General features: G+C 36.8%; 2 protein-coding genes across 2 annotated transcripts in view; both read right to left on the bottom strand.

The window, feature by feature from the left end:
- The window catches only part of LOC105670172 (protein Fe65 homolog), a 178584-nt gene that overhangs the window by 140947 nt on the left and 12210 nt on the right, over positions 1–25427 (bottom strand). The window contains exon 2 of the mRNA XM_067356309.1: positions 1188–1244. The gene's annotated coding sequence lies outside the window, so the exon portion shown is untranslated. The remainder of the gene's footprint in view (positions 1–1187; positions 1245–25427) is intronic.
- On the bottom strand, positions 7465–25341 carry LOC105673036 (uncharacterized). The gene is made up of 2 exons (XM_012368370.2): positions 9997–25341; positions 7465–7603 (listed from the first exon to the last, which is right to left on the bottom strand). Exons 1-2 carry the CDS (start codon positions 11331–11333, stop codon positions 7594–7596), a joined length of 1347 nt encoding a protein of 448 aa, XP_012223793.2. The 5' UTR covers positions 11334–25341; the 3' UTR covers positions 7465–7593.

Genomic DNA, 25427 nt, shown 5'->3' with positions numbered 1-25427 from the left:
TCCATATTTGTCGATCGACTTTTATCTGTTGAGCTGTGTCATATTGCAAAGCTCATATCAATATTATCCGCGCGATTTAAACAAGAGTAGCAGAAGCCGCGGGCTTTTCGCCCAATTTCATTCGCATCGTTCAAAGAAAATATTTGCAAAGAATATTGACGTATAAATTACGCAAAAATATTGTTTCAACATTTTGTTTTAAACGGCCTTAAAATGAGGGTAAATCGCTCACGGGCGGGGATTGCTATGTTTTCGCAAGATTCATCAAAACTACATATTACGGCGCGGCGAGCGTTTTCGTACGTCTATCGAAACTTTGATAATACTGAGGTCGGGGAAAGAGGTAGCAGCTGGTCCACGGGTCGGCAAAGAGGGTGCAAAAGGGAAGGTGGACCAGAAGGGAGGGATCGAGGGACCGAGAGATGTGGGTCGGTGATCGATTGCGCCGGTACATGCACAATAACAGGGGGGATGGAGTCATGTATCCAGGCTAAACAGCCCATTTGCCCGGTACAATGGAAGCGACGTCGCTGTGGGCTCGACTTAATTACCAGAGGCTGCCTTTGGCAGGCGGAGGTGGAGAGCCGGTAGCGAGGCTTTATCAGAAGCGCCTTATATAGCCCAGCTTCGTTTAATGGCCGCGCAAGAATGCGAATTTGGCGACATGCCTAGGAATCTAATCTAAGAAGTTATCCCGAGGCTGCCTCTTAACTCACCGCGTTAAGTATGCCCGAGTGATTATGAATCACTTTGGTTATTATTACGGTGACATTCACCGTGATTTACTATCGACTCCAAGCGCCTTAAATCGTTTCCCTCGAAATATTACTCGAGATATGAAATAACAATTGTAAAGTTTCCAATGCATCGCGCGAAGAGCAAATCGCGCAGAATGTTTTAAACAAGAGCGCAAATTCGACTCGAGAAAAATTCGCTTCTCCGCGAGAAAACTCTCGATAACGAAGTTTCCGCACGAATTGTATAAACCACTTTTGTCTTTGTCTTCTGCATAACGCGCATGATGCATCGCGACGAGGCCGGGTTATTTTCAGAGAAAACAAAACAGTTGCCCGATAGTTTGCGCGGTACGCGAAAACGAAGGAAGCACTTCTCCATTAGTTTGCGCAAAACTGTTGGTATGTATCATTCTCTAACAAGGGCAAATTGTGAATCTGCACTGTACTTACCGAAGTTTTCATAAAGTTCGCCGGGCGGGAGAGGCCACTGCATTAGACGAAAGATACCTAGAACACAAAACGAAAAGAACACCTTTAACTCGTGCGGAAACTACGTTAGCAGAGAAACTTTGAGCTACGCGGCGTCTCAAATCTCGGCAATTAGCCGGACTATCGCGACGCTCATCTCTACGAGATAAATCACTCGCTAATTACTATTCGTGTCTTTATTAAATATTTCTCAATGCTATCTCGCTGTAAAAAATATTACACGATCAATAATATTCTTAAAGAAAATATATTTCAAGGCAAGCTCCTTTTTTCTGGTTGCTTGTTCTTAATACAAGTGTAAGAAAATAACAATATCTGAATTTATAAAATAAAATAACTTAAATTTTGAGAAAAATATTCAAAATAAAATCAGATTTCATTCTGTTATAATAATTAGAAATTAATTAAATTCAATTCAATTTCTTACGTAAAATACTACTATAAAAAAATTTCAATATCACAAATGTAATAATCGTGAAATCTTTTGTCAAACAAATTAGAAACGGATAAAAGGGGTCTCGGTAACATCTCGCAGAAGCGAACTTTCGTGCCTAATGAGAACGATATTCTGCACGAAATACTAGAGATCCCTCCTCCGATTTCATTATCCTGCCAAAGGAAGATTCTTTGGCAGGAGAAAAGGTTTACGAAGATTTCCCCTGATGTCGGTTACCTTGAAATCGAAGGGACAAAACGAGGTAAACTCCAGGGTGCTCGACGGCGCGAGTCCGAGGTAGAGAAGGCTCTTTTATTTCAGCCCTCTGTCACGCCACACACGCGAATTCGAGCATATCTGGAAGAGAAAGCGAGAGGCAATGTGAATACACACGAGTGGCTCGTCTCTGCAAACACACCCGAAACGGGTTGGCCTGAGTGGTTTCTCGTGTTCGGCATCGCGCACACACAAGGACCGGACGGTACACATTCGCGTGTTGTGTGCGGTATTATGTGTTTCGTGCGCACCCGGTAGAAGCAGCGAAACGGCGGAAGAGCGTCCTCGAGACTCATCCTTGCGCCAGGGAGGAGAACTAGGACCACGCGAAGAGTACATATTGCACGGCAGTAGTCGAGTGTTTTCGCGCTGTAGAGTCGGCGAAAAGCAGTAGCAAATGTTCGTTTGGCCGTTCGACCGCGGGTTTGAGCAACCTGCCAGAGTTTCGCGGGTTTGTTACGTGCCCGTTGCATCTCTCTCGCACTGTCTAGAAGGACGAGTGTCTCTCGTTGAGAGGAAACTTTGACGGGAATATGTTACGGAATTAAATTCACGATATGTGTATGTGTAGGGAGTACATGTCGGTCGCTTTGGAGAAACGTATATACGCGAGAGGAACATCGTGTTATGCAGAAAGATACTTTTGTCGCTTGCGAGTCGCAATTTGCGATTTTATAATTTATATAATATAATCACGAAATTTGTTTCAAATAAGATATTTAACAAAATATATTTTCAATCAAATATTAACTTATGATTCTATACATTCGTATTTTTACTTATCTAGCTAATCATATTATTTAGTGAATAAATTTAAATAGTATTAAATTATTGCGAGCAAAAGACATAAACAATTAGATTACTGAGGTAAAATAACAAGAAATTTTAACTAAAAATTCTTCACTGTCATTTGAACTTGTTTGCTCGACTGATCTCACACTCACTCGTAATACAAACCAAATGGAAAAATCCGACTAATTATGATCGCGCGCGTTAATTAACACGATACGACAAACACCCGGTACTTTACATGGCACTCCCGATGTTTGCAGCACATACGCGATGCATTTTAAACGAGCAAGTAATGCAAAACACGGCATTCTCGACACTACGTTTGGACATACGAAAAATTTCGCATTACACAAAACCACCTTCACATCGAATTATTCACCGAAATATGAATATCGAAGCGCTGCTGATCGCGCTTGCACACGTTAATTAACACTCCAGGGCTATTGTAATCAATGCAGCATCACTGATATTTATTCGCAAGCAGTGTTTGCCCCGATGAGAAAAAATATATGTACAATTTGTAGAAGTATGACAAATGTGTGTACTTATTATTGAACGTGACGTAGAGAAATTAGCCGAACGTTAATGCGACTCTGTCAAAGACGCAACCCTTACTGGTTTAATGTAAATGCTCACTCAAAATGCGGTTCAATTATTTCTTTTCGAATTATTCTACACTATATATTTATGTAATAACCTATCAAGTTTAACTAGTTTAACAAGTTTAACTAATTTTTATGTGAATTGGTGTTATATTGGTGTTATAACGCTGTATATAATGCTGTATTTTTATTAAAAATATAATTGTAATATATATTTCTATGTAATTAAAAAATAAATGGCACGCGTAGTGCGCGCTGAGATGTCTAATTTGATAAAATTACTTAGCTCATTTTTCTGTCACGAAACCCACCAAAACCCTTGTATTCATTCAATATATCTTATATTATTAAAAAATGCGGAAATTATTTTTATACGCAGACGAATAACTGCTAAAATGTGCTTTTTAACAAAAATATTATAAAATATTAAAATATTCTCTATTTTACGAATCTTCAAAATTAAATTTAAAACATTAAAAACTATTGTTATAACAATTAAAAATAGAGTAATGTAATACAAAATGCAAACCAAAAATCCGGGGCATCTTGCACAAAAAAAATCAACATTAATGATGCCATATTTGAAAATAAATCAGATAGATAAATGCATTATAAAAATTTTTTAATGCAATCAATCAATCATATCTATTTATTTCTGCAATCGGTATAACAATTGCATTTAGGACAGTATAAATAAGTTCGAAAAAATACATAGATTTTTTTTATATGGCCCTCCTAATTTGAGAAGTTTTACTCGATGAATATTAAAAAAATATATATAATATAATATTTGTGCATTATTTCTCATAAAATATATTCGTGTAAAGAATACATTGTAACGTCTCTTTTGCTGACAATAATACTTGGCATGATATTACCGCGTGTTTTGATAATTGTTAGCTAGGTTTGACCGAAACGCTCTGCACATTATATGTAAACGGTTCTCTCTGTTGGTGTGTAGAAACCGCAGTGTATACTTCTGCCATCACTGTGTACTGTATTTAGTTACACTCATCCAGTCACTTTAAACGGACCCGATGTCTCTAATTTTTGTAACTAAAAAGACTGTGTAGGAATATTATACAAAAAAGTCGGATTTTGAAGCAAAATGCAAGTTTTGCGAAAAAACATATACTTATAAAGACTCACAACAATTCAAAAAACATATCCAACGATGCCATAAAGAAATTTCGAAAGACGAAGAAAAAAAGAAACTAATACAATGGAAGTATTTCAAATATTCAGACAAATTCCATTCACAATGTGTTATCTGTAATACATATGTTCCGTCTACAACTGAATCTGTAAAAAATCATTTAAGTTTGCATCCTGAAGAACAAGAAAAGAATTATAAACATGTAAAAGATTGGACACGGAGATTTCAGACAGAAAAAAATGATATTGCAGTGGAATGTAATATCTGTCATAACAATATATCTCTTTCTATTTCCCAGTCTTTGAATTATCATATAATAACGAAACATTTGGACAAATTGAAAAATACGCAAGAAGCATACGACACAGCTGGTTCATCAGAATGCACTTCATCACTTCAAACGGACACAATGTTTGAGTAAGTAAAAGATTATTTTAAATCATTCAACCCATTGGCCTGAAATGCATTATTTGTAATGAGAACGTTTTATTTTTATCTAAAAGACTAGAAGAATATTTACGCTTCAATTCTGACAGCAATTAAAAAGACATACATCTCAGAATTGACTATGGGAATATGCACCAAAAGTGATGATTTTGAAGTAGAACATAACATTTGTTACACAGAAACATATCTATTGCTATTACAACTCATTTCAATCACCATATTAAAGATGAACATCATTTGGCAAGCCAATTAAACTAAATAAAAAAAAAACAGTAAGTTTTATTGATATTATTATTGACATCATTATAAGTAAATAATTTTTCATCTTTTTCAAATCGCGCTTAATTTATTAAAAATATACAATATCGTACCAAAAACAAAACGATCGTACCAAAAACAAAATGATTATTTATCATGTAAATATTATAATTATCTGTACAGATTTATCCAGAAGTTGACAATAGAAATGATGATCCAAGTAGCATCACAACCAGCAATAATGACAGTCTTGATTTTGACAATTATAATTTCCTATAAGATATACACAAGAAAAGTGGCATACATATCTCTGACGTATAATTTTTTGTTTTATGTTTATAAAGTTATGAGTATGATGATCTATGTTATAGAAAACAAAATTACATTTTTTTAATTTATTAATTATAATTATAATTATAAATTTTATAATTTTAGAAATTCGATTTATAAATTTAATTTTACAAATTTTATAAATTTAATTTTATAAATTTAGTGTAAAATAGCTCATTGAGTATGCACGAGGTGGTTGTCAGGATCCGAAGGAGATTGAACTTCACAATGAGGGACGGAGGGATGACAGAGCTAAGAACCGTATTTCACAGAAAACTCATAACTTTATTCTAATATAATGTTATCCGTATCACGGACGGAGACCAAAAGGCCTCGAACCCAGCATGCCGATGTTCACATGTCCCCAACCGCTACATCGGCATGAGCCAATCAGATTACAACGCGCTAGCGCTTTCTCGTAGCGCAGCAACGACCTATCGCACGCATGGCAACTGCAGCGCGTGCAGTATACAATGTTAGAAAGAGAGAGACTCATTCAACTAAAGAAAGAAAATAATATAGAATTCTCTCTTACAGTTCGGCCAGCCTGACAATATCGTTCGTCCCGAACGACTTCTATAATATCAAATTATTACAATTATTAATAATGACAAACCATTACAATAACTTATACCATAATAGTATTTTGCTAAATCTTAATTAATTTCAGTCTTAAACTAATCACAATATTATTTTTTTTTTTTTTTTTTTTTTTCGAATCACAGTCAGATCTTTGGTATAATATCACAAACTACACTTTAAATATATGACTTTGTCTTTGACTCGGATTATCATTAAAAATATTCCTTTTGAAAGGGTTATTACAATCGCTACGCATTTTATATAGCCTTAATTATGTCACGACGCGTACATGTAAAATTAACGCAAGAAAATAACGCATGAAAATAACGCATGAGAATAACGTATCAAACGACGCATAAAACGCAATTGACGATGCTACGTATACATGTAAAATGAACGCAAGAAAATAACGCAAGAAACGACGCAGGAAATAACGCAAAATATCGCAGTTTTTTCATGACATTATCGCAAGATAACTGTACATATCACATTCTGCGTAAGACTAATTGGTTATTTCTACACAGGTTAAACGCAAACCAATATAAACTTTACGCAAAATTTTCCGCATACCCTTAAAATTGATGCGAAGAAAAAATTATTAAATGCGAATCCAATTTAAAAATGCTAAAGCAAGAACCGAAAAAGAAACCAAAATAAAATAAACCAAAATTAAATGTTGAGATTACACTAGAGCGGTGTAAAATTAATCACAATACCACAATTAAAAGTTGAATTTTACGCAAGAACGGCAAAGAAAAGACGCAAAATTGAACACAAACAAAAACTACTTAATGTTTAACTGATTCTGGTAGTGGTTCTATCGGCGGCTTAATCCATAACTTTAATCGATCTGGAGAAAGAATTGAATTATATGACCTAGACGTTAGGTTTGATCCGGGAATATCTTGAACCACAAACCGGTTTTTATCCAAGACCTTAGTGACCTTGTAAGGTCCTTTATAGCTAGACTTTAACTTTTTGTCTTCACCCGGTTTGATAGTCGTGTCTCTAATCAAAACCAAATCGCCCGGTTTGTATGCCGTTGGTTTTCTATGTCTTTTATCGTAAATTGACTTGTTGTAGCATTTAATTTTCTCAGCTACTTCCAATGCCAACCTTCGACTTGATTCTCTTTCTTGTTCAACATCAAATTCAAATTTGGCGATATCAGAGAGACGTTGAGCTAATAAAGCGTCAGCATGATTTCGTTGGTCAAAACCAAGTAATAATTTTGAAGGAGAAGCCTTCAGAGAAGAATGTAACGTATTGTTAACAACATACTGGACAGTATCTATGCAGGAACTCCAATCCTGTCCTTCCTCAACTAGTTTCTTCAGAGAAGATTTCAGAAATTTGTTCGCCCGTTCGGCCAAACCATTTGCCCATGGAGCAGCGACAGCAACTAATCGTTGTTTGATGTTCCTAGAACGAAGGAACTCGCCGAACTCCTGAGAGGTGAAGGCAGTGCCTCTGTCGGAAACTATTTCTTTAGGGTTGCCTAAAAAGCGGAAAAGAGGAACAAATTGTTTTATGACTTCTTTAGAAGAAGTAGTTTTGACGGGAAAAAACCAAGTATACCTAGTGAATGTATCTATAAGCACCAAAATATGCTTGTACCCGTAAGACGTTTCAATCAACGGACCGAAATGATCCGTATGAAGGATCTGAAAGGGTTGCGTGGGAGTTTCAGTGATCTGCAACTCACCTTCGCTAGCGTTAACTGCAGTGTTAGAGATCAAGCAGTCAAGACAATTTCCAATGAAATCGTGTACCCTTTTGCGCAAAGCCGGAAACCAATAATTGGAAGATATACCATGAACTGTCTTTTCAACTCCACAATGCGCCATATCGTTGTGATAAACACGAATAACATTGTTTACCATAGAATCAGGTACTGCAAATTTTGGTTTGTCTGGACCCTTTCGATAAACTAGACCTTCAATCAGCTCGAATTTTTCGTGATCTGAAAATTCTAACTTTTCGGCAATCTCTTTGAGCCGAGGATCCATGGCCTGTTTGAGTTCGAGCTCTTGCTCAAGCGACAAAACATTGGAATATGCTACCCTGCTGAGAGCATCTACATGTGCCATTTTATGGCCAGCACGATGTACCACCTTGAACCGATAATTTTGAAGACGAAGTGTCCACCTTGCAATTCGTAGATTCATATGCGCTTTATTAATAGCGTATACCAAAGCATGGCAGTCTGTAACCAGCGTGAAATCTAAACCGTAAAGATAGATATGGAAACGCTCAATGGCTTTCACCACAGCCAACATTTCTAGCTCGAAGCTGTGGTACTTCGCTTCAGCATTATTGGTTGCCTGACTATAATAGGCGATTGGTGCCCATTGACCAGAACTCTGCCTTTGGAAAAGAATAGCTGCAAGAGCTACAACACTTGCATCCGTGTGCAATTCGGTAACAGCATGAGGATTATACAGCTGTAAGATCGGTGAGGAAACCAACTCACTTTTAAGTATTTGGAATGCACGAAGGCAATCCTTATTGAAATCGAACTCAACAGATTTACGAGTTAAGTTTTGTAAAGGTTTAGCCTTTACCGTGTAATCCTTGATAAACTTACGAAAATAGTTAGTAAGCCCGAGAAAACGTTGGACTTCAACCATTTTTCGCGGCTGAGGAAAATCTTGTACCGCTTTAGTGTGACGCGGACTCAGAGTGATTCCAACGGAAGACAGAATATAGCCTAAATATTCAATTTCTTTTTTTAGAAAGAGACATTTTTTAAAATTTAATTGAAAGTCATACTGCTTTAGTAACAATAGAACCTGTTTTAGAATAGACAAATTTTCCTCCGTCGAAACGAAAGGAACCAAAATGTCATCAATATAAACTAATACTTTATCTTCCCGGATTAAAGGCTGAAGAATTTGAATGAGCCTTTTTTGGAATTCGGCCGGAGCCTCACAATATCCAAAAGGTAACCGTGTATATTCGAATTGCCCATCAGGCGTGGCAAATGCAAAATACTTCGTATGCTCGGGATGCACCTTGATTTGATGGAAACCATCTTTAAGGTCTAGGAGGGAGAAAACCTTTTTATCACTAAGTCGTGCAAGACAATCCTCAATTAAAGGAAATGGGTATTTTTGCTTTATGACCCGTTCGTTTAAAGGTCGTAAGTCAATGCACAACCGCATAGTGCCATTCTTTTTGTGGACCGGAACAACTCTAGCGCAATACGGAGAAATGCTTGTTTTAATAATACCCCGTTTCATCAAATCGTCCGTAATATCACGGATTTGAATTCTTTCGGACCAAGCAAAACGTCTAGGCGGATATGCATAAGTAGTGTTATTTTTAAGAGCTACAGTTACCGCGTGACCGTCGTCAACGTGCTGAACCGGAGTTTCATCGACTTCCTTTAACAAGTCGATCAATTTCTTTTTCTCTGATTCGTTAAAATCAATACTGATATCCGATACAGATGATTCTAAATTATCAAAAGAATCATTTACAATTTCCGTTGAGGCGACTTCCGCAAATAATTTTACTGTGTCTGAGACACCTTTCAGCGGAGTGTAAGTAACTGAAAGATTATTATTTGAGATAAAATCTCTACCAAGTAACAAATCAGCTGAAAACTGATTATCTTTAATTATAAAAAGATCTGCATTAAGCATGACACCCGGAAGTTCTTTTAATTGAATATTAACCGTAATAGAACCGAGAACCGGTATGGAAGTACCATTGATCGCTTTGAACAGACAAATCTTATTATTGATTTTGGACGTTTGATTTACAAACCGATTAATAATTGTCGGATGTACAAAAGAGACCGGACTACCTGAATCAAGGAGAGAATCTAATTCGCACGAAATATCATTAATCTTAATCACCTTAAGAATCGGATCGGAAATCTCTAACCTGTGTGTACTTATCAATGCAACCGATGAGCTGGAAGACGGAGCGTCCTCGGAGACCTCAGCAGAATCCTCGACGACCGCAACCGCTGTCTTTGAAGAACTGGATGAAGGCTGCTTGGCCTGCTCCTTCTTCTTCAGCCGAAAGCAGTCAGCTCTCATGTGCCCCTTCGTACGACAGTAGACGCAGAAAGCATCCTTCGGTAATTCAGCAGACTTTCCAATTGTCGTGGTTGATCCATTAGATTTTTCCTTGAAAAACTTCTTGGTAGGAGGCGGCGACCGTTTGTATTCATCACCGTATGTGATTATCAGCTCATGCATCAGTTCCAAAAATTTATCCGTTGATCCTGCGCCCAGAAGTAAGGCCATGCCACGTAACGCCGGATTGGTTATTCCATTTATTAAAAAATTGATGGCTTCTTTCTCGGGAAGATTAAGGTTCTGTAACAATTTAAGTTTATGCATCGCATACTCATGAAATGATTCTTTGCCGGATAACCATTTACGACTTTCAGCCTTTTGCATTGCCACGTGATACGGCACAGTTTTCTTGAACCTTCCTTGAATCGCTCTTTTGAAGCTGAGCCAGGTTTCGTTGATTGTGCCTGTGTTTAAGTCAAACCAATCACGAGCCGTTTTGGTGAGTTTTCCAGAGACCGCAAGAAGAATTACTTCGTCTGCGACACCGTGTATGTGTGCAACTCGCTCAACTTTTTTCACCCATAACTCGACGTTATCCTCGTCGGAGCCCGAGAAAGATGGAATCTGCGACGCTAAAAGCGTAATCGCTTGTGCCGTGGGAAGCGTGGCTAACACTGTACCACTCTCGCGGCCGGATGCGCTGGAACTTGAATCAGAATTATGAGGAGCTAGACTAGGCGTTACCTGAGGAGCTGTACGTCTGTCGTTTCCTCTCGAATTGATCGTGGTAATCATTTGGGCGAACTGAGTCATCATCTGCGTCTGCTGTGCGCTTTGCACTTCTTGTTGTTGACGCATGAGATCAGCAAACTGGGTGAACCATTGAGGTGGATTGCTTCTAGTGTCCATCTGAGGATGAGTAGATGCTATGATAAATTCTTCGTGATTCGACACATGGGAATGGGAGTCCTCTTCGTGCTCCGAACCGAGAACTGGAAATTCTTGTCTGCGAGCTGATGACGGAGTGAAACCCAAAAATGGTTCACAATTCTCATCTCGGAGCGGCCCAATGCTCTCAAGATACGTTTGTAACTGGTTGATCAAAGTATCACGATGTTTTTGAGGTGTCAACCCGTAACACAGTGCTTCTTTTCTGAGTTGCTTCACCGTACAACCTTCGAGACGACGTCGAAGCATGATCACAAATAAAAACGTGACGTGTAACTGTACGAAAAGTCTGAAAATATTGCGCGACGAGAATCACCACTAACGCAAAGACAGTAAGCAGAATACTGCGAGATCGTAAGTCCGTAATAGCGAGACGTATATTAACGCAAAGACAAATGCACAGCACTGAAAGATCGAAAAACTGTTTAACGTGACACGAATTATTACCGCCCGGCAAGTCTGATGGAATTGCGTGACGTGAACAATCACTATAAGCGAAGACAGCGCAGTTACAACAGTGCGATCTACGAATAAATGCTTTTTACGCACAAAATGTCCGCTTGACGACACGACAACTCGCGAGCGTCTTTTTTTTTTTTTTTTTTTTTCTTTGAAGAACCAAAACGTTTCCTGATATCGTTCGTTCTTTATTTTTCAAGGCTGTTACCCGTAAGTTTCACCAAACAAAACACGCGGTAACAGATAACAACAAAGACACAGCCAATGGGAGTGCTTCCCTCACGAATGCACAAAATGGCGGTGCAAGCCACGATCGCGTGATTTTTCACAATGACACGGTCGAAAAAGGCGATGTACCAGATGCACAAGATGGCGGTGCGAGCCACGATCGTGTGATTTTACAATGAACACGGTCGAAAAAGGCGATGCACCGATCACGTGCTGCGTGCACTAGCCACGACGAAATAGAAGAGTCTAAAGGCGACACGCACTGACTGAGATGCTAATACGAAAGTTCTGTCCGTCACTTCACTACGAATATCTTCGATTTTCCACACACGTAGATCTTCGATATCGTAGATCATCCGGTTATCCCACTTCTGAACTGTAAAATAGCTCATTGAGTATGCACGAGGTGGTTGTCAGGATCCGAAGGAGATTGAACTTCACAATGAGGGACGGAGGGATGACAGAGCTAAGAACCGTATTTCACAGAAAACTCATAACTTTATTCTAATATAATGTTATCCGTATCACGGACGGAGACCAAAAGGCCTCGAACCCAGCATGCCGATGTTCACATGTCCCCAACCGCTACATCGGCATGAGCCAATCAGATTGCAACGCGCTAGCGCTTTCTCGTAGCGCAGCAACGACCTATCGCACGCATGGCAACTGCAGCGCGTGCAGTATACAATGTTAGAAAGAGAGAGACTCATTCAACTAAAGAAAGAAAATAATATAGAGTTCTCTCTTACATTAGTAAATTTAATTTTATGTATTATAATTATAATTAAAAATTTTACTTATGTGCTCTGTTTTAAATTTGTAAACTGAAACAATTTTAGTAAAATAATCATCGACTTCTCTGTAAAGACAAAATTATCAATAATTAATATAACAATTTAATTTCAAATATTTAATTTTAACATCATTTTTAATATATTTTTATGTTTATGTATTTTCATTACTTTTTATGCTTTATATAAAATAAATTTATTATTATAACTTCTGTGAAAATCTCCCAAATGTAATATACATATTAATTGTCGATGAAATATATAAATTTAAATTTCAAAATTGTATTTGTTCAAAAATGATTATATAAGTTATAATGTATTCATCATAATTACAAATAAATTCATTATAAAAAAGTGTCATTTCATTATTTGAAGATAGAATACTGTGGGAATTGTTTATTCTTGCATCAATCATGGCATTTTGCATCATTTTTATAATTCACAATGCGCGGCAGCGGAGTTGTACACAAGTGGATCTATAATATACAAAAATGCATCTAAATTATAACAGCGTTTAAAATAATTATTTGACAAATAATTTTTAAAATAATTATTTGACAAATAATTTTTAAAATAATTATTTGACAAATAATTATTATACACACTCAACTTTTACTCATTTTTCTTTAATGCAAATATCTAATAACAGAATTATATATTTTTGTCCAATAATCAAAATATTTAAAATTGCAAGTTTTTTACTAAATATTTCAAAGTTACTATGTGCGTTTACATTATGTATCACTTTACGTGCAATATCTTATAAATAATAGATAACAAATAAATGATTGTATATATACTTACCGCAAAGTTGCTCCACCTGTGTCCAATGCTCTTTCTAAATCTCCCTCTTCTTTCTGTTCTTCTTAAAGGCCTTCAAGGCACTCACACGCATTAACAACGCAAATACAAAAATCGCACAATGTTTTAAACAGCACTCACGACGTGTACTTTCTCATAATAGAACAAAACTAACTCGCACGAAATATTGTCATACTGATTGCACTTTCGACATTCTGCCTCTTCCGTAACAAGTAACGACGGAAAGAGTGAGATTGAAAACTACGGAAAATAATAAGCAGAGTACTTTTGAAGAGGACAACGTGCCGATGCAGAATGATGTATCTCGTACGAAGTACTACCGTACGAATAATAAGAGTGCAATGAACATATTAGAGATAAAGTCAAATTGTTCTTGATATGTTCATCTCTTATTAAGTGCACGACGATACTTCATGCAGAGCAGATCGTTCCATATCAACACGTTATCCTCTTCAATAGTGCCATCCTTATTATTTTCTGTAGTTTTGATCTCACCCTTTTTGTCGTTACTTGTTCCGGATGCAGCAAAGTGTCGAACGTGTAATCCATGCGAATTTTAACTTCGACCTAACGTGACAAAGTAGACGGAAGTGCTGTTTAAAGCATCGCGCAATTTTCGAATTCGAGTTGCGTACACGTGTGAATGTCTTGAAGGACTTGCAAAAAGAACAGAGAAAAGAGAGGAATTCAGAAAAAACATTGGATGCAACTCCGGCGGAGCAACTTTAAAATAAATAATCATTTGTTTGTTATCTATTATTTACAAAATATTGCACGTAAAATATTATGCAATGTAACGCACATATTCTAAATAAACTATTTGCAATTTTTAATAGTTAAAGATTTAAATTATCAGATATAAATACATAAATCTTGTATATTAGATATTAGCATAAAAAATAAGTAAAAGTAAAATGTACGCAATAATTCTCTCTTTGAGAAAAAATTATTTTAAACGCTGCTATAATTTGAATGTATTTTGTATGTTACAGATCAACTTGTAAACTTCGCTGTTGTGCATCGTGCCGATAAGTCAATCCAATTTGTTATATTTTAATATCATTAAGAGAATAGATTTAAAAATAACGTAAAATAACAAGGTGTATCATTATCGCATCACTCATTAATAGTAAATTTCTGAAGTTATTTAGAGACAAAAAAAAATTAATACCAAAATTTAAAAAATAAAATAATATTTAAATGGGAAGTGTTTAAAGTTAACCAACTTTTTAGATTTGGAACATATTGTCAAAAATTAACGCGCTCAGACACTCGCAAATTTGCTTTTTATATCTTCACCATTACTAGTAAATTTTTGAGATTTCTCATATGGTAGAAATATAAAAATCAATATGCGACGTGTCTGATGGCGTAAATTTTTGACAATCTAAAAAACTGATCAAGTTCAAACACTTCCCATTTAACAATTATTGTATCTTTGAAATTTTTATATAGATTTTCATCTCCAAATAATCTCCAAGAAATTTACGAGTGATACGGTTAGTCTAAAATACTCTGTATATTATTTAAAATTAAGATAATTTTAGTTAATTTTTAACATTTTAACTGCCATCAATCATCATCAATGTCTTATATATGGATAATAACTGTCTAGTGTTAATTAACATATATCTGTGTTAATTATCATGGGATTCACATTATTGTAATAGTGTCGTTTGATATTTGTAATCGGCGTTTGTATTCAACTTTGCATCGAATGTAAAGTTTGACGTTTTATGTCGTGTCGGGAAATCTCAAGACGATTGTGCTAAATTTTTTTCCACTCAACAGTGAAAAAGGTCGACTAATCAATGATGAAGGTAAAAGTTATAATAGATAAACTTTTATTAGTGGACCTATTGCAGTCGGATAATTTTCTCATGTATTTTTCTTTATCACGATTACACAATAAATAACAGAAATTAACTATTTTTCAAACGAACTAAAGTTTGCAATACAAACGAGATTTAATTGTTACGAATATTAAGTTGGTAAATTAAAAAATACGACAGAGAGCAAATATTTTTACAATTCGATACGATTATTGACTGACACTGGTGGCAGTGCGCATTTTTTTTTGTTTTGACTAACATCATCTATATAGTTCGCAGCCGGTTGTTTCAGTTTTGTGAATTGGCGCGACTATTTTACTGTATGTCGTACACCATCGTATTTCATGAATAAACGATTAGTCCAATGTCGCGTGTGCCGAATTGAACTATAGACGATCACCGTGAAGTGATAATTAACGTGTGCAAATGTTAATTACTATAATATCGCAAGCAATAGCGTCATTGAATATTCGTAATCACCGTTTATTCAACCAACTCCGCATCAAACATAGTATTTATTGTTTTATACTATTTTTAAATCTCAGGTTAATCGTACTTTTTACGATGTTTGCCATGTTTTTTACGCGTTCTATTGATCGTCAATAAATTTGGCGAGTAAACACGTGATTGTGAGCAGAGTATTAATTACCGCAGTTGATCGTAGTCGATTGCATTGTTTGATATTCATATTAATCACTCGTTGTTTTACATCAAATTAGTTTTGCACCGTTCGCAATCTTGGACACATCGTATTATGATCTCCGCGCATATTACGCATCAGCATGAATTTCGCAACAGTGAACAAATATTAAAGCGCGGCATGTTAATTATTGTAAATTCGTGATTTGCTAATTGTTGAGTTATCGATTTATCTATTTCTATATAGTGGACAGATTGGCTGTGAACCGCAAATGTGAAAGTACGAAGGTATAATAAAATGAACTATCTTGTTTCTCTAATCAATTGGGATCTCTGTAAGGAAATATTTGGAGCCATGTAATTATCAGTGAGCAAAGCATTAGATACAACGATCATCGGTCGGTGAGCAAGTTAATTTAATATACTATATTTAAGATCCTGACAATGAGAAGGATATAAGTACATATTAAAAATAGTACTTTCTAGAATAAAAAATAAATTATTGCTGACGCTAAATATATTAATAATATAATTTATTATATTTTTATATATTATTAAAATTTATTTATTTTAAAGAAAAAACCAAATATTTTGGTTTCTACATTCATATTCTTTTAGTAACCTCATTAATTTTATTTGCAACAATTTGATTCCTAATTGCATTATTGAGCTTATTCATAAATTATACGAAAATATAAAGAGTACCATGCAATATCAGGAACAATTTCTTTCACTTAAAAATTTTCTCTTCATTTATTCCCGCCTAATTATATACCAGATCTACTTCAAAGGCTCGTCGAAAAAGTCTGCAAAATCTTTTGAGTCAAACGTTGTAGTTTCGCAAGCAGAATGGCTTTAAGTCAGCTAGCTTTTATGTAAACAAGAATTAGTACACAAAAGAGCGGCTCGAATATTATTCTTTTGATCCATCTCTGCCTCATAAATTCATTGAATGTCATTTTATTCTCTCTCTTAATAATTAACATATTGCAAGTATATTAATAAACAACTTAGAAAAAGCAGACAAAGCATTTCAATAGTGTTGCAACGATTTACAGCAATAACGTCTCTACAAATTTATTTAGAATTGGATTATTGATATAATTGCGATTCTTTTACGAATTTATATTATCTAAAACAGGAATAAGAAACTTAGCTAAAAAAAAAGAAACGAATCTTGCTTCAACGAGATAAGTTAAAAGTCACCGTTTTTTCGCATTTAGTACAATATTTGAGTCACAATCGTGTATCTAATAATTCTAGTTGAATGATAAACTCTCTAGCAAATTATGCGAGAAATTTAACGCGACACCGCATCAATGCAATCGTGGCACGATGCATCGACTTTCTCAGCACAGAATCTTACTCCCCTCTTCTTCTTCCACCTTCTCCGTTTTTGTCCCCTGTCAAACCGATCTGCTCCGTATTCGACCATTGGGAGACAAGAGAAAGTGGAAGGATGCGCGAATATGCGTCGCAAATGTGCGTCGCGAAGAGAACGAGAGAACGAGTCGGAAAGACGAGGAGGGAGGCAGAGAGGACTTCCCGAGTCGCAGTGCATCTTTCTCTGATTTCCCGTGGGATTCCCGCGCCGCCCTTATCCGCCGCGAAAAGCCGTCAGGATATCGCGCGGGTGGATGAGAGAGAGAGAGAGAGGTGGATACACCCGCAACGCGCGTGTCCTCGCGAAGCATGATTTATTTTATCGCTCTTCGAGAGCGGCCGGCATAATTCCGGGCTGTTCCACCGGCAGTTATTTACCCCCTGCGCGCCGGGCCCGACATGGGGTGTGGACGGGGGATCAACAGGTACAGGACTCTGCCCGAGAGCCTGCCGGCTGCCGCGACCGCCGCTAACATCGAAACGACGAACTCTGCTAGCTCTCCCTGCGCTCGCGTGTCGAAAAGTTGTAAATATACTTTGCTGTGTAACTTACGTCGACTTTTTCAACAACGAACCTTATTTACCGAGGAAATATTATTAACTCTTTTTGCAATGTAAAATAAGGAGTATAAAAATAAAATTTATATTTTCTATTTTTTTCTTTCAAGATAAAGTTATACGATGAAAATAATGTTTATATAAAGAATGACATTTGATAATGTTATATGCGGGATATAAAATGTCGCTAAAAAAATCTTTAATAGAAGATATAATTAATTTAATACCAGCTTGCATCACACAAAAGATGCAGAGAATCAATTTGTATAAATTACTCTCCCTCCCTCTCTCTCTCTCTCTCTCTCGTTGAAAATTCAATCTCCCGTCAGTGTTCAGCAGTTAACAAGTACTATTGTACGGTTCATAAATGTGATATGCGCATGTGGGGCTGAAAACGAGCTAAGCACGGTGATATTCCGGTGATAACATTTTATGCAGAACCTACTTGAAAGGACACGGGAGATATGTCATAAGCCCGGCGCGTAATACACTCTGTCCAATGCCTCTTCCGCATGCACGTCGTCGGCCGGAGAGAGGCCGGGATGAAAACCGGTGGCGAGGGGACGAAGGTGGAGTCGCGTACCAGGAAACTTCGCGAAGTGGCGCAATAATAACGTTTCTTACGCCACGTTTCCAGACTGGCGTGCCGTGGCCGCGGGGATGGGTAGCTCGCAAATACCGGTGCCAGAAACGGAGGGGGGAGAAGCGAGCGGGAGAGGAAAGGATGAAGAAAAGAGAAAGAGAGGGACACACGGAGAGAGGCGAGGGGATGGAAGATGCAGTCGCTGTCTGGCATGCAATTAGGGGTAACACCACTCTGGCGAGCATTTCTCTTCCTCCCGCCTCCTCGCCTTTCTGTGGCAACTTATGCATCGTCCTTTCTTAGTCGCGCTTTTTTCCGCGTACACACTTGCGTCTATACTTTTCTTTCTCTTGCACACACATACACGCGCGCGCGCATTTTCCGCTATAATCCTTGTCAACAACTTTCGACACACACTGCAGATAATGATGTGACTGCGGAAGGTATCACAGAGCGGAGCCGTTGAAGGTCTGACACGGATTTTTTTTCTTTGATAAAAATGAGAAGCGAAAGAAGAGCATGACACAATTTCAAGGGAGATTAAAGAGACAAGCTACGAAAAAGGAATTACGTTGAACAATCGAATAAATATCAAATAACAAAATAACGGTCAGCTGTTCCAGATTTTTGAATGTTATTCTATGTAATACTAATTTTTTATTTTTTATCCTGGAAAATAGAGATTAATAAATGTTTTAATATTATTTATAAAATTCTCTCTCATACAATAATCCGATGTAGTTTTATTTTGCGGATTATGTGCACGTATGTGCGCCCATGTATGTATGTGTTACACTTTATATTATATGTTTCATATTTTAAATTGTAAATTGCATGTTAAAATTATTGTTAATATATATATCTTTTTATATACCCCAATGTACTAATTGCTAATTATTAATTACTTAATTGTTTTGTGCGCGTTTAAAATCGATATATTACGTACGCCACCACAGTATTATTGAAATAATAATGTGCGAAAACAACGCGTGTTTCGAATTCAAACGGTTGATAATATTCCAATATTACTAAATAATTTTTATCGCGTTATCAGATCTCATAAAATTGCGTCGTGGTTCAAACCGCTTTACCCGCACGCTCGCATCCGACGAATATTTCGAGAGAATTATGTGGCTAGATAAATCACCATTATTTCCATAAAATGTTATCAACGTATACCGTGCAATTTACGAGACGCCCCTACTCGACAAATTCCCGCGAGTGAAACCAGAACGAACATGGCAAAAAAAAAGTCCGCTGCCCCCTCGAACTATGACGTATCCGCGAAATATCGAGGAACTCTCGTATCGACATCGCAACGCGCGTAAATATCAATTTTGAGACCTATAAACTTACATTTCCGCGTATAGCGTAATTTACGTGGAGAACCCTACAGATGGGATTAATATAACAGCGAATAAAAAACAGAAACAAAAAAAAAAAGAACTTTGCGACCCTCGTGAGATATCGAAGCTTTTGGAATGAGCTAAAGTAGATAGCGCCATTCAATGCTGCGAATAATGAAAAGCGAAGAAAGACACTGACGCAATCTCACTTTATACCGCACTTGTTCATAGCGCCTCTTTTTTCCATATTTTTCTCATTTTAATCATCTCATATTTATTTAAATATTTATGATAATAATTAGAATGCATATAAATGTATGTGTACTAAAACATACCAATCAAACTTATAATTCAGATAATAATTATACGCCTGAATTGTACAATTATTGAATTATATAATTTGAAATTAAACTATGCATTTATATTGTGCAGTTATTATTTAAATTATACTATTATTATACTGCACAAGCAAATGTCGGTTTTCACGATATAAATTTTCATTCGACAGCTAGCGTAAATGTTGCAGCGAAAGAATCATTATGACGCAGCTAAAAACAATATCTAATTTTAATCTCCAAATTATATACGATATTTTTATTCGTCATTAAACGTCATTAAAAAATCGCACCAAATACAAATGTTGAGCTTACGAGCAACATTCAATTAAGGAAAATAAAATCCGCTTGCTCGACGTCTGACTAACGAATGTAGTTTAACAAAAAAAAAAAAAAAAAAAATTCTACGTACGAGAATAAAATTGCAGAGTTGCTCATATTTGACAAACAATTATTACATAAAGTTTGAGTTAATGAAACATTACTTTTTAATCGAGAGATCCTTTCTCTCAAAAACCCTACGGGATAAAAGCGCCTACCTTCGCAAACCTTTTCTCTTCGCACCAATGGAACCCACACTATTGTAACAGAAAATTAGAAATTGTTCTCCGAGGTACACAAAGCTCCGCGGCACAGAACGCCGGTTAACGAACTTCGTCGTTCGCTGAATCTGAAGCGCAAACAGGTCCGTAAGTCGGAATTTCGTTTCGTGCCGCAGCTTTTATTATTCCATTTCATTCTCGAAAACTTCGGACTCCCCTCTCGAAAAACACATTCGTTCTCACAGCGATGAGCAAACATCCACAACCTGCAACATCGATCGAATACCTCTTCGTCACGCGTTCAGCGTATTCGATTCTCTCTTCTCGAACTTCTTCGCTATTTGTGCTGAATAAATTTAATACACCGAATCATCTAAAGAAAACTTGCGCGCAATACGACGTTGACATACGATCAACAAACATTATCGATCGCTGACATAGTTCCGAGCTATTATATTTCGAATATCGTGACATGAAAGATTCAGAAATCAGCGAGAATAAAACGCGATATTTTTAGCAACACGAAAAATTCCAATAAAACTGAATTATTATTTATTCAGCTTTCCTGATCGACGCGTTACATTGTGCGGCTCTGAATGCGCGAGAGAAGTTATCTCTAAATCGAGGAAGAGGGAGAGCGATCCGATCGCGCGTCGCTCGGAGTATCGATCCAACGTTCGGTGGCAGATACGGTCCTCAATTTCCGGAAATTAATAAAGCTCGCACACGTCCGTTACGTGCAGCGACCGAACAAGGACAACGTCGAAACGAGTTCTCCTATTCGCGCGTGTTCTCATCCCTCGTTCTCGTTCCTCGTTTGCTGGTCGGGAGAAACGCCATTCAGGTCGGGCAAGCGCGAAAACAATGGCTCTAATCTCGACCGGTCACAATGCACGACTTGCTGGTGTTTCCTGGCCGATAAAGCGCCAGTCCACCTGTCTTCCAGCGTCCAGACGAGCGCAGTGGCATACTGGTCGCTCGCCACAAAAGTGCATTCGAGCACACATCGATAGAAGTCGTACGCGAGGCTGTATTGCTCGGGTGCCATAACGAAAGTACAAACGGCAAAATGCAAAACCGAAAAGCAAAATGCGTCGTTATTTTGATAATGAAAAGCTGGTAATTTAATATTGCTGATTTTAATCATATTGACTCGTGGAAATTGCTTTCTCATAATCATTATTGAACATCATTCCAAATTACGTAATAAGCATTTTTTATAGAAATATCCATATTTCCGATAAATAAATTTAACGGAAAAATAAGTAATCAAATGATAACCACAAAAAATTAACGGATACTGCTTAAGCGAAAATTGATAGATATATTTATTAAGTAATTTTTTTAAATAACATAACATTTACTTTTCTCACGACTCTGAAATCAATTGTCAAAATTATGTCTAAATAAAATGTTCCATTAAAAGTACATCTCTAAAGCCAAGTCACATCGAATCTCGATTTGTTCGTATTAACAAGACAGTTTTCCAAAAGTGTGCAAATTTGCTTCTATTTCTGCCGCATTCCGCTCTTTCTCTTTTCGTACCTAACTAATAAATGAAACGATCGATCTTTGCGAAGGCAGACGAAAAGGAGGGAAACGTATACTTGCGCGCGTGCATGCGTGTAGATTCATTGGATTCAGCGAACGAAGAGGAAGGAAGATAGACTGAGAAATGGAGAGACGCGTCTTCGGTATCTTTACGACCTCCAGGGGACATGAAGTGGTATTATCCTTCTGTAACCGGCCCCATGGCATGTACACATGCACAACGAATATAGTAACATATACAGGGTGTATTGCACCATTATTTTTAGATTCTTCAAATGGTTTAAATTAGATTCTTCCTTGAGAAGATGATAAAAAAATTAATAACGTCTTTCTAATTATAAATAATTTTAAAAACAACAACAATTAACAAAATCTTTATTTTATTCGTTAATTTGAATTTAGTATTAATTATTGCGAATAAACTAAAATGAGAAAAAATTCCAGTTAAATTCTTATTAAGAAGTTTACTTCAAAATGGTCTAGCAATTCGAGAAAAAGAAACTCCAGCGAGCTGGAGCACTCTGTATGCACATGCACACGTATATAGGTGCGCATGCACTCGAAACGATATCTTCTTCCGCATATAACACGTGTACCTACATTCGCACTTACGATTGCAACCCTCTATGCTCAGTTAGTCGACCTCGACGAGATACCAGCATCGCGATAGAAGAACACGGTCTTTAAGTATCGCCCTCGGACGGCGCACAATACGAGCCACAATATGGTGAGATGAGGTTCGAAAGCTATACGAATGGGGGACAAAAATGGGTAGGAATATGGTGCATGTACTAGTGTCGTCGCGCGAAAATTGATCGCAGTAAATGAAAGATCGGCTCGACCTTCTGCGGCTCCAAAGGGATGATTTATGTGTCTCGTGCTTCGGTTCACACAAGAATACAAACGGTATTGATTTATTCAAAAAACTGTAATATCTCGCTATACGATTAACAATGAGAGCAATATTTCTCTCTCTCTCTCAAAAATATTCCTTCAATATTCAAACATCTATATTTACTAAAATACGAATTGATAAAATATTTGTAAAATATCTAATAATAAAATGAATTTCTTCCAAAGTTCAAAGTAGATTATCCGTTTCATGTTTCCTTCTTCATATTCAACTGAGCACCGATACTAGTAGATTATACAACGAAAGTTATTCCTTTGTGCGCTTTCATTCCACATGGATTCTCGCATGAGAATTCGTCGTGACGATCGTTTTCTCTAAGAATTGACGCGATCTCCGAGTGCGAAGTGTTCGCGGAGAGGAAGTTACAGAAGGTTCTCCAGTTCGCTCTTCGCGCCCCTCTTGTTACCCTTCACGCGCGAGAGGAAAAAGAGGTAGAAATCGCCTGTCTCGGTGTTCTACGTCTCCCGGGCAAGATAAGATCCGCGAAAAAAGGGGCGAATAGCTATGGCGACGAAGACATGAAAGAGAGAAACAGAAGATAAAGAGCCAGAGGGAGGAAAAGGTCGCGAGACGTCGCGCGAATCTCGCAATGAAAATTGAATTTCCACGTCGAAAGTTCTCGGGAGACTCGCTTTGTTACTTCGCTTGTGCGACACAACACCGCGAGCAGACTTTTGCGAAGCATCACAAGCTCCGAGAAAGTCTGGATGCAAATGTAAGGAATCATGAAATTGACATTCAAACCAGGAGTTCGGAACAGATAATTAGAGAATTTGCTAACATTCTCGGCAAATTTTTGTACAGCTTATTACAAAAGTACGAGGGAGAAAAGTAAATCGACTTTTTTATTCTCAAATCAAGGGAGTGACAGCACTAATTGCATTACAATTAATTATAACCTTAGAAGCTAGTTCTGATTTAGTCAAGTAATGTTTTCGAACTATTAAAAGAAAAGTTGGGAAGACGGAAACGGAAGTTTCATTCAAATAAAGAGGTGCGGGATGCGGTGCAAGATTGATTACGCACGAGACCAAAAAGTTTTTTTCAGAAGGGAATTCAAAAACTTATTAAAAGATGAACCAAATGCATAAGAGTTTGAAAAGATTATGTAGAAAAATGATCTACATTTTAACTCTGTAAGTAATATTAAAAAGTTTGATTATTTAAATAGATTTTTTACTTTTTCTCATAGATTCTGATATTTTATAACCAGAATTAATTTTTTATCACGGCAAAAGATTTAATTATGTCTAATCTGAATATCTGAAATATACAATAGAATGTCAAATTTGCGTTTCATTATAAGACAACTGGCAATAACTTTTTCATTTGAATCAGAATCGATTTGAGTCATGATACTTTTCAGTGCAATTTTTGATATATTTAAGAATTCTTAAGAAAACGCAAAAAAGTTACGATTTAAACTGAGGACTAAAGTAAAACACATTAAATTTTTATATAAAACTTTTAGAACTGCTTAAGAAAAATTCAAAAGTCTATTAAAATTTTTAAAATAGATTCATTATTCATAAACAGAGCAACCTAATTCTAAATTCTTTAATCATTTGTTTAATCATTTCTATAATTTGTGTAATTTAGCCTCACCAGCTTAGTCTACACAGATATTGCCGTAAGGTCATCAATTTGTGAAAGTCGATATCTGCGAGCGTCGCCTCTTGCAAGCACCAAGTTTCGCCGCGACCTGCAGTTCGCTCCGTAAATTAGGTTCTCTAAAGATGAAGTAACTAGCCAAGTGCGCGCATGTAGCAGCCGGAATTAATCGCGAACTTAGGGCTCGAACCAGTCCTTTGGCATCCTTATAGCCTCGTTATCAAAGCACCCCGCGCTCAAAGCAAGTGGCCTTACGGTCAATAATCGTTAATATCCGAATATACCGTTACGTTTATTGTTCTAGATTATCGATCGTTCCTCGAGGATCGCAACCGTGCAATTGCTCGCAGCAACGTTGCACTTATGTAAATAAGGGCGGATGTCTATCTGCTGTCGAAGTGATAGATGTTCCAAGATAAGGGTGTGGGAGAATGTTCTGCAGTAATTACACTATGTCAATAACTATGAGAAATGTAACTTGCGTATTACTAGAGATCAGGATAATGTACATTTCACTCATGTGAATTTTAATAATAAATTATAGTGTACACGGAACCCTAATTGAATTCGAAACTAAATCGATGTAAAATCGCGAAAAACTTTGCATATTAAATATCTTCAGAAAGCGAGAAAAACGGTCCTTTCATCCGGGAAAGGAAATCTAAGAAACGTGATACGAAACTTCCTGGCGTTTCTGAGCGAAATTAAATTACTTGATATTTATAGCGCTGAAGAAGGTTCGCAATCACA

This window comes from Linepithema humile, chromosome 1, assembly GCF_040581485.1.
Source record: "Linepithema humile isolate Giens D197 chromosome 1, Lhum_UNIL_v1.0, whole genome shotgun sequence".
Taxonomy (NCBI): domain Eukaryota; kingdom Metazoa; phylum Arthropoda; class Insecta; order Hymenoptera; family Formicidae; genus Linepithema; species Linepithema humile.
This window is presented reverse-complemented; position numbering and strand designations above follow the sequence as displayed.

What these genes read in the sequence shown, in the direction of transcription:
- LOC105673036 (XM_012368370.2), bottom strand. Translation starts at nt 11,333, where the DNA reads ATGCTTCGACGTCGTCTCGAAGGTTGTACGGTGAAGCAACTCAGAAAA.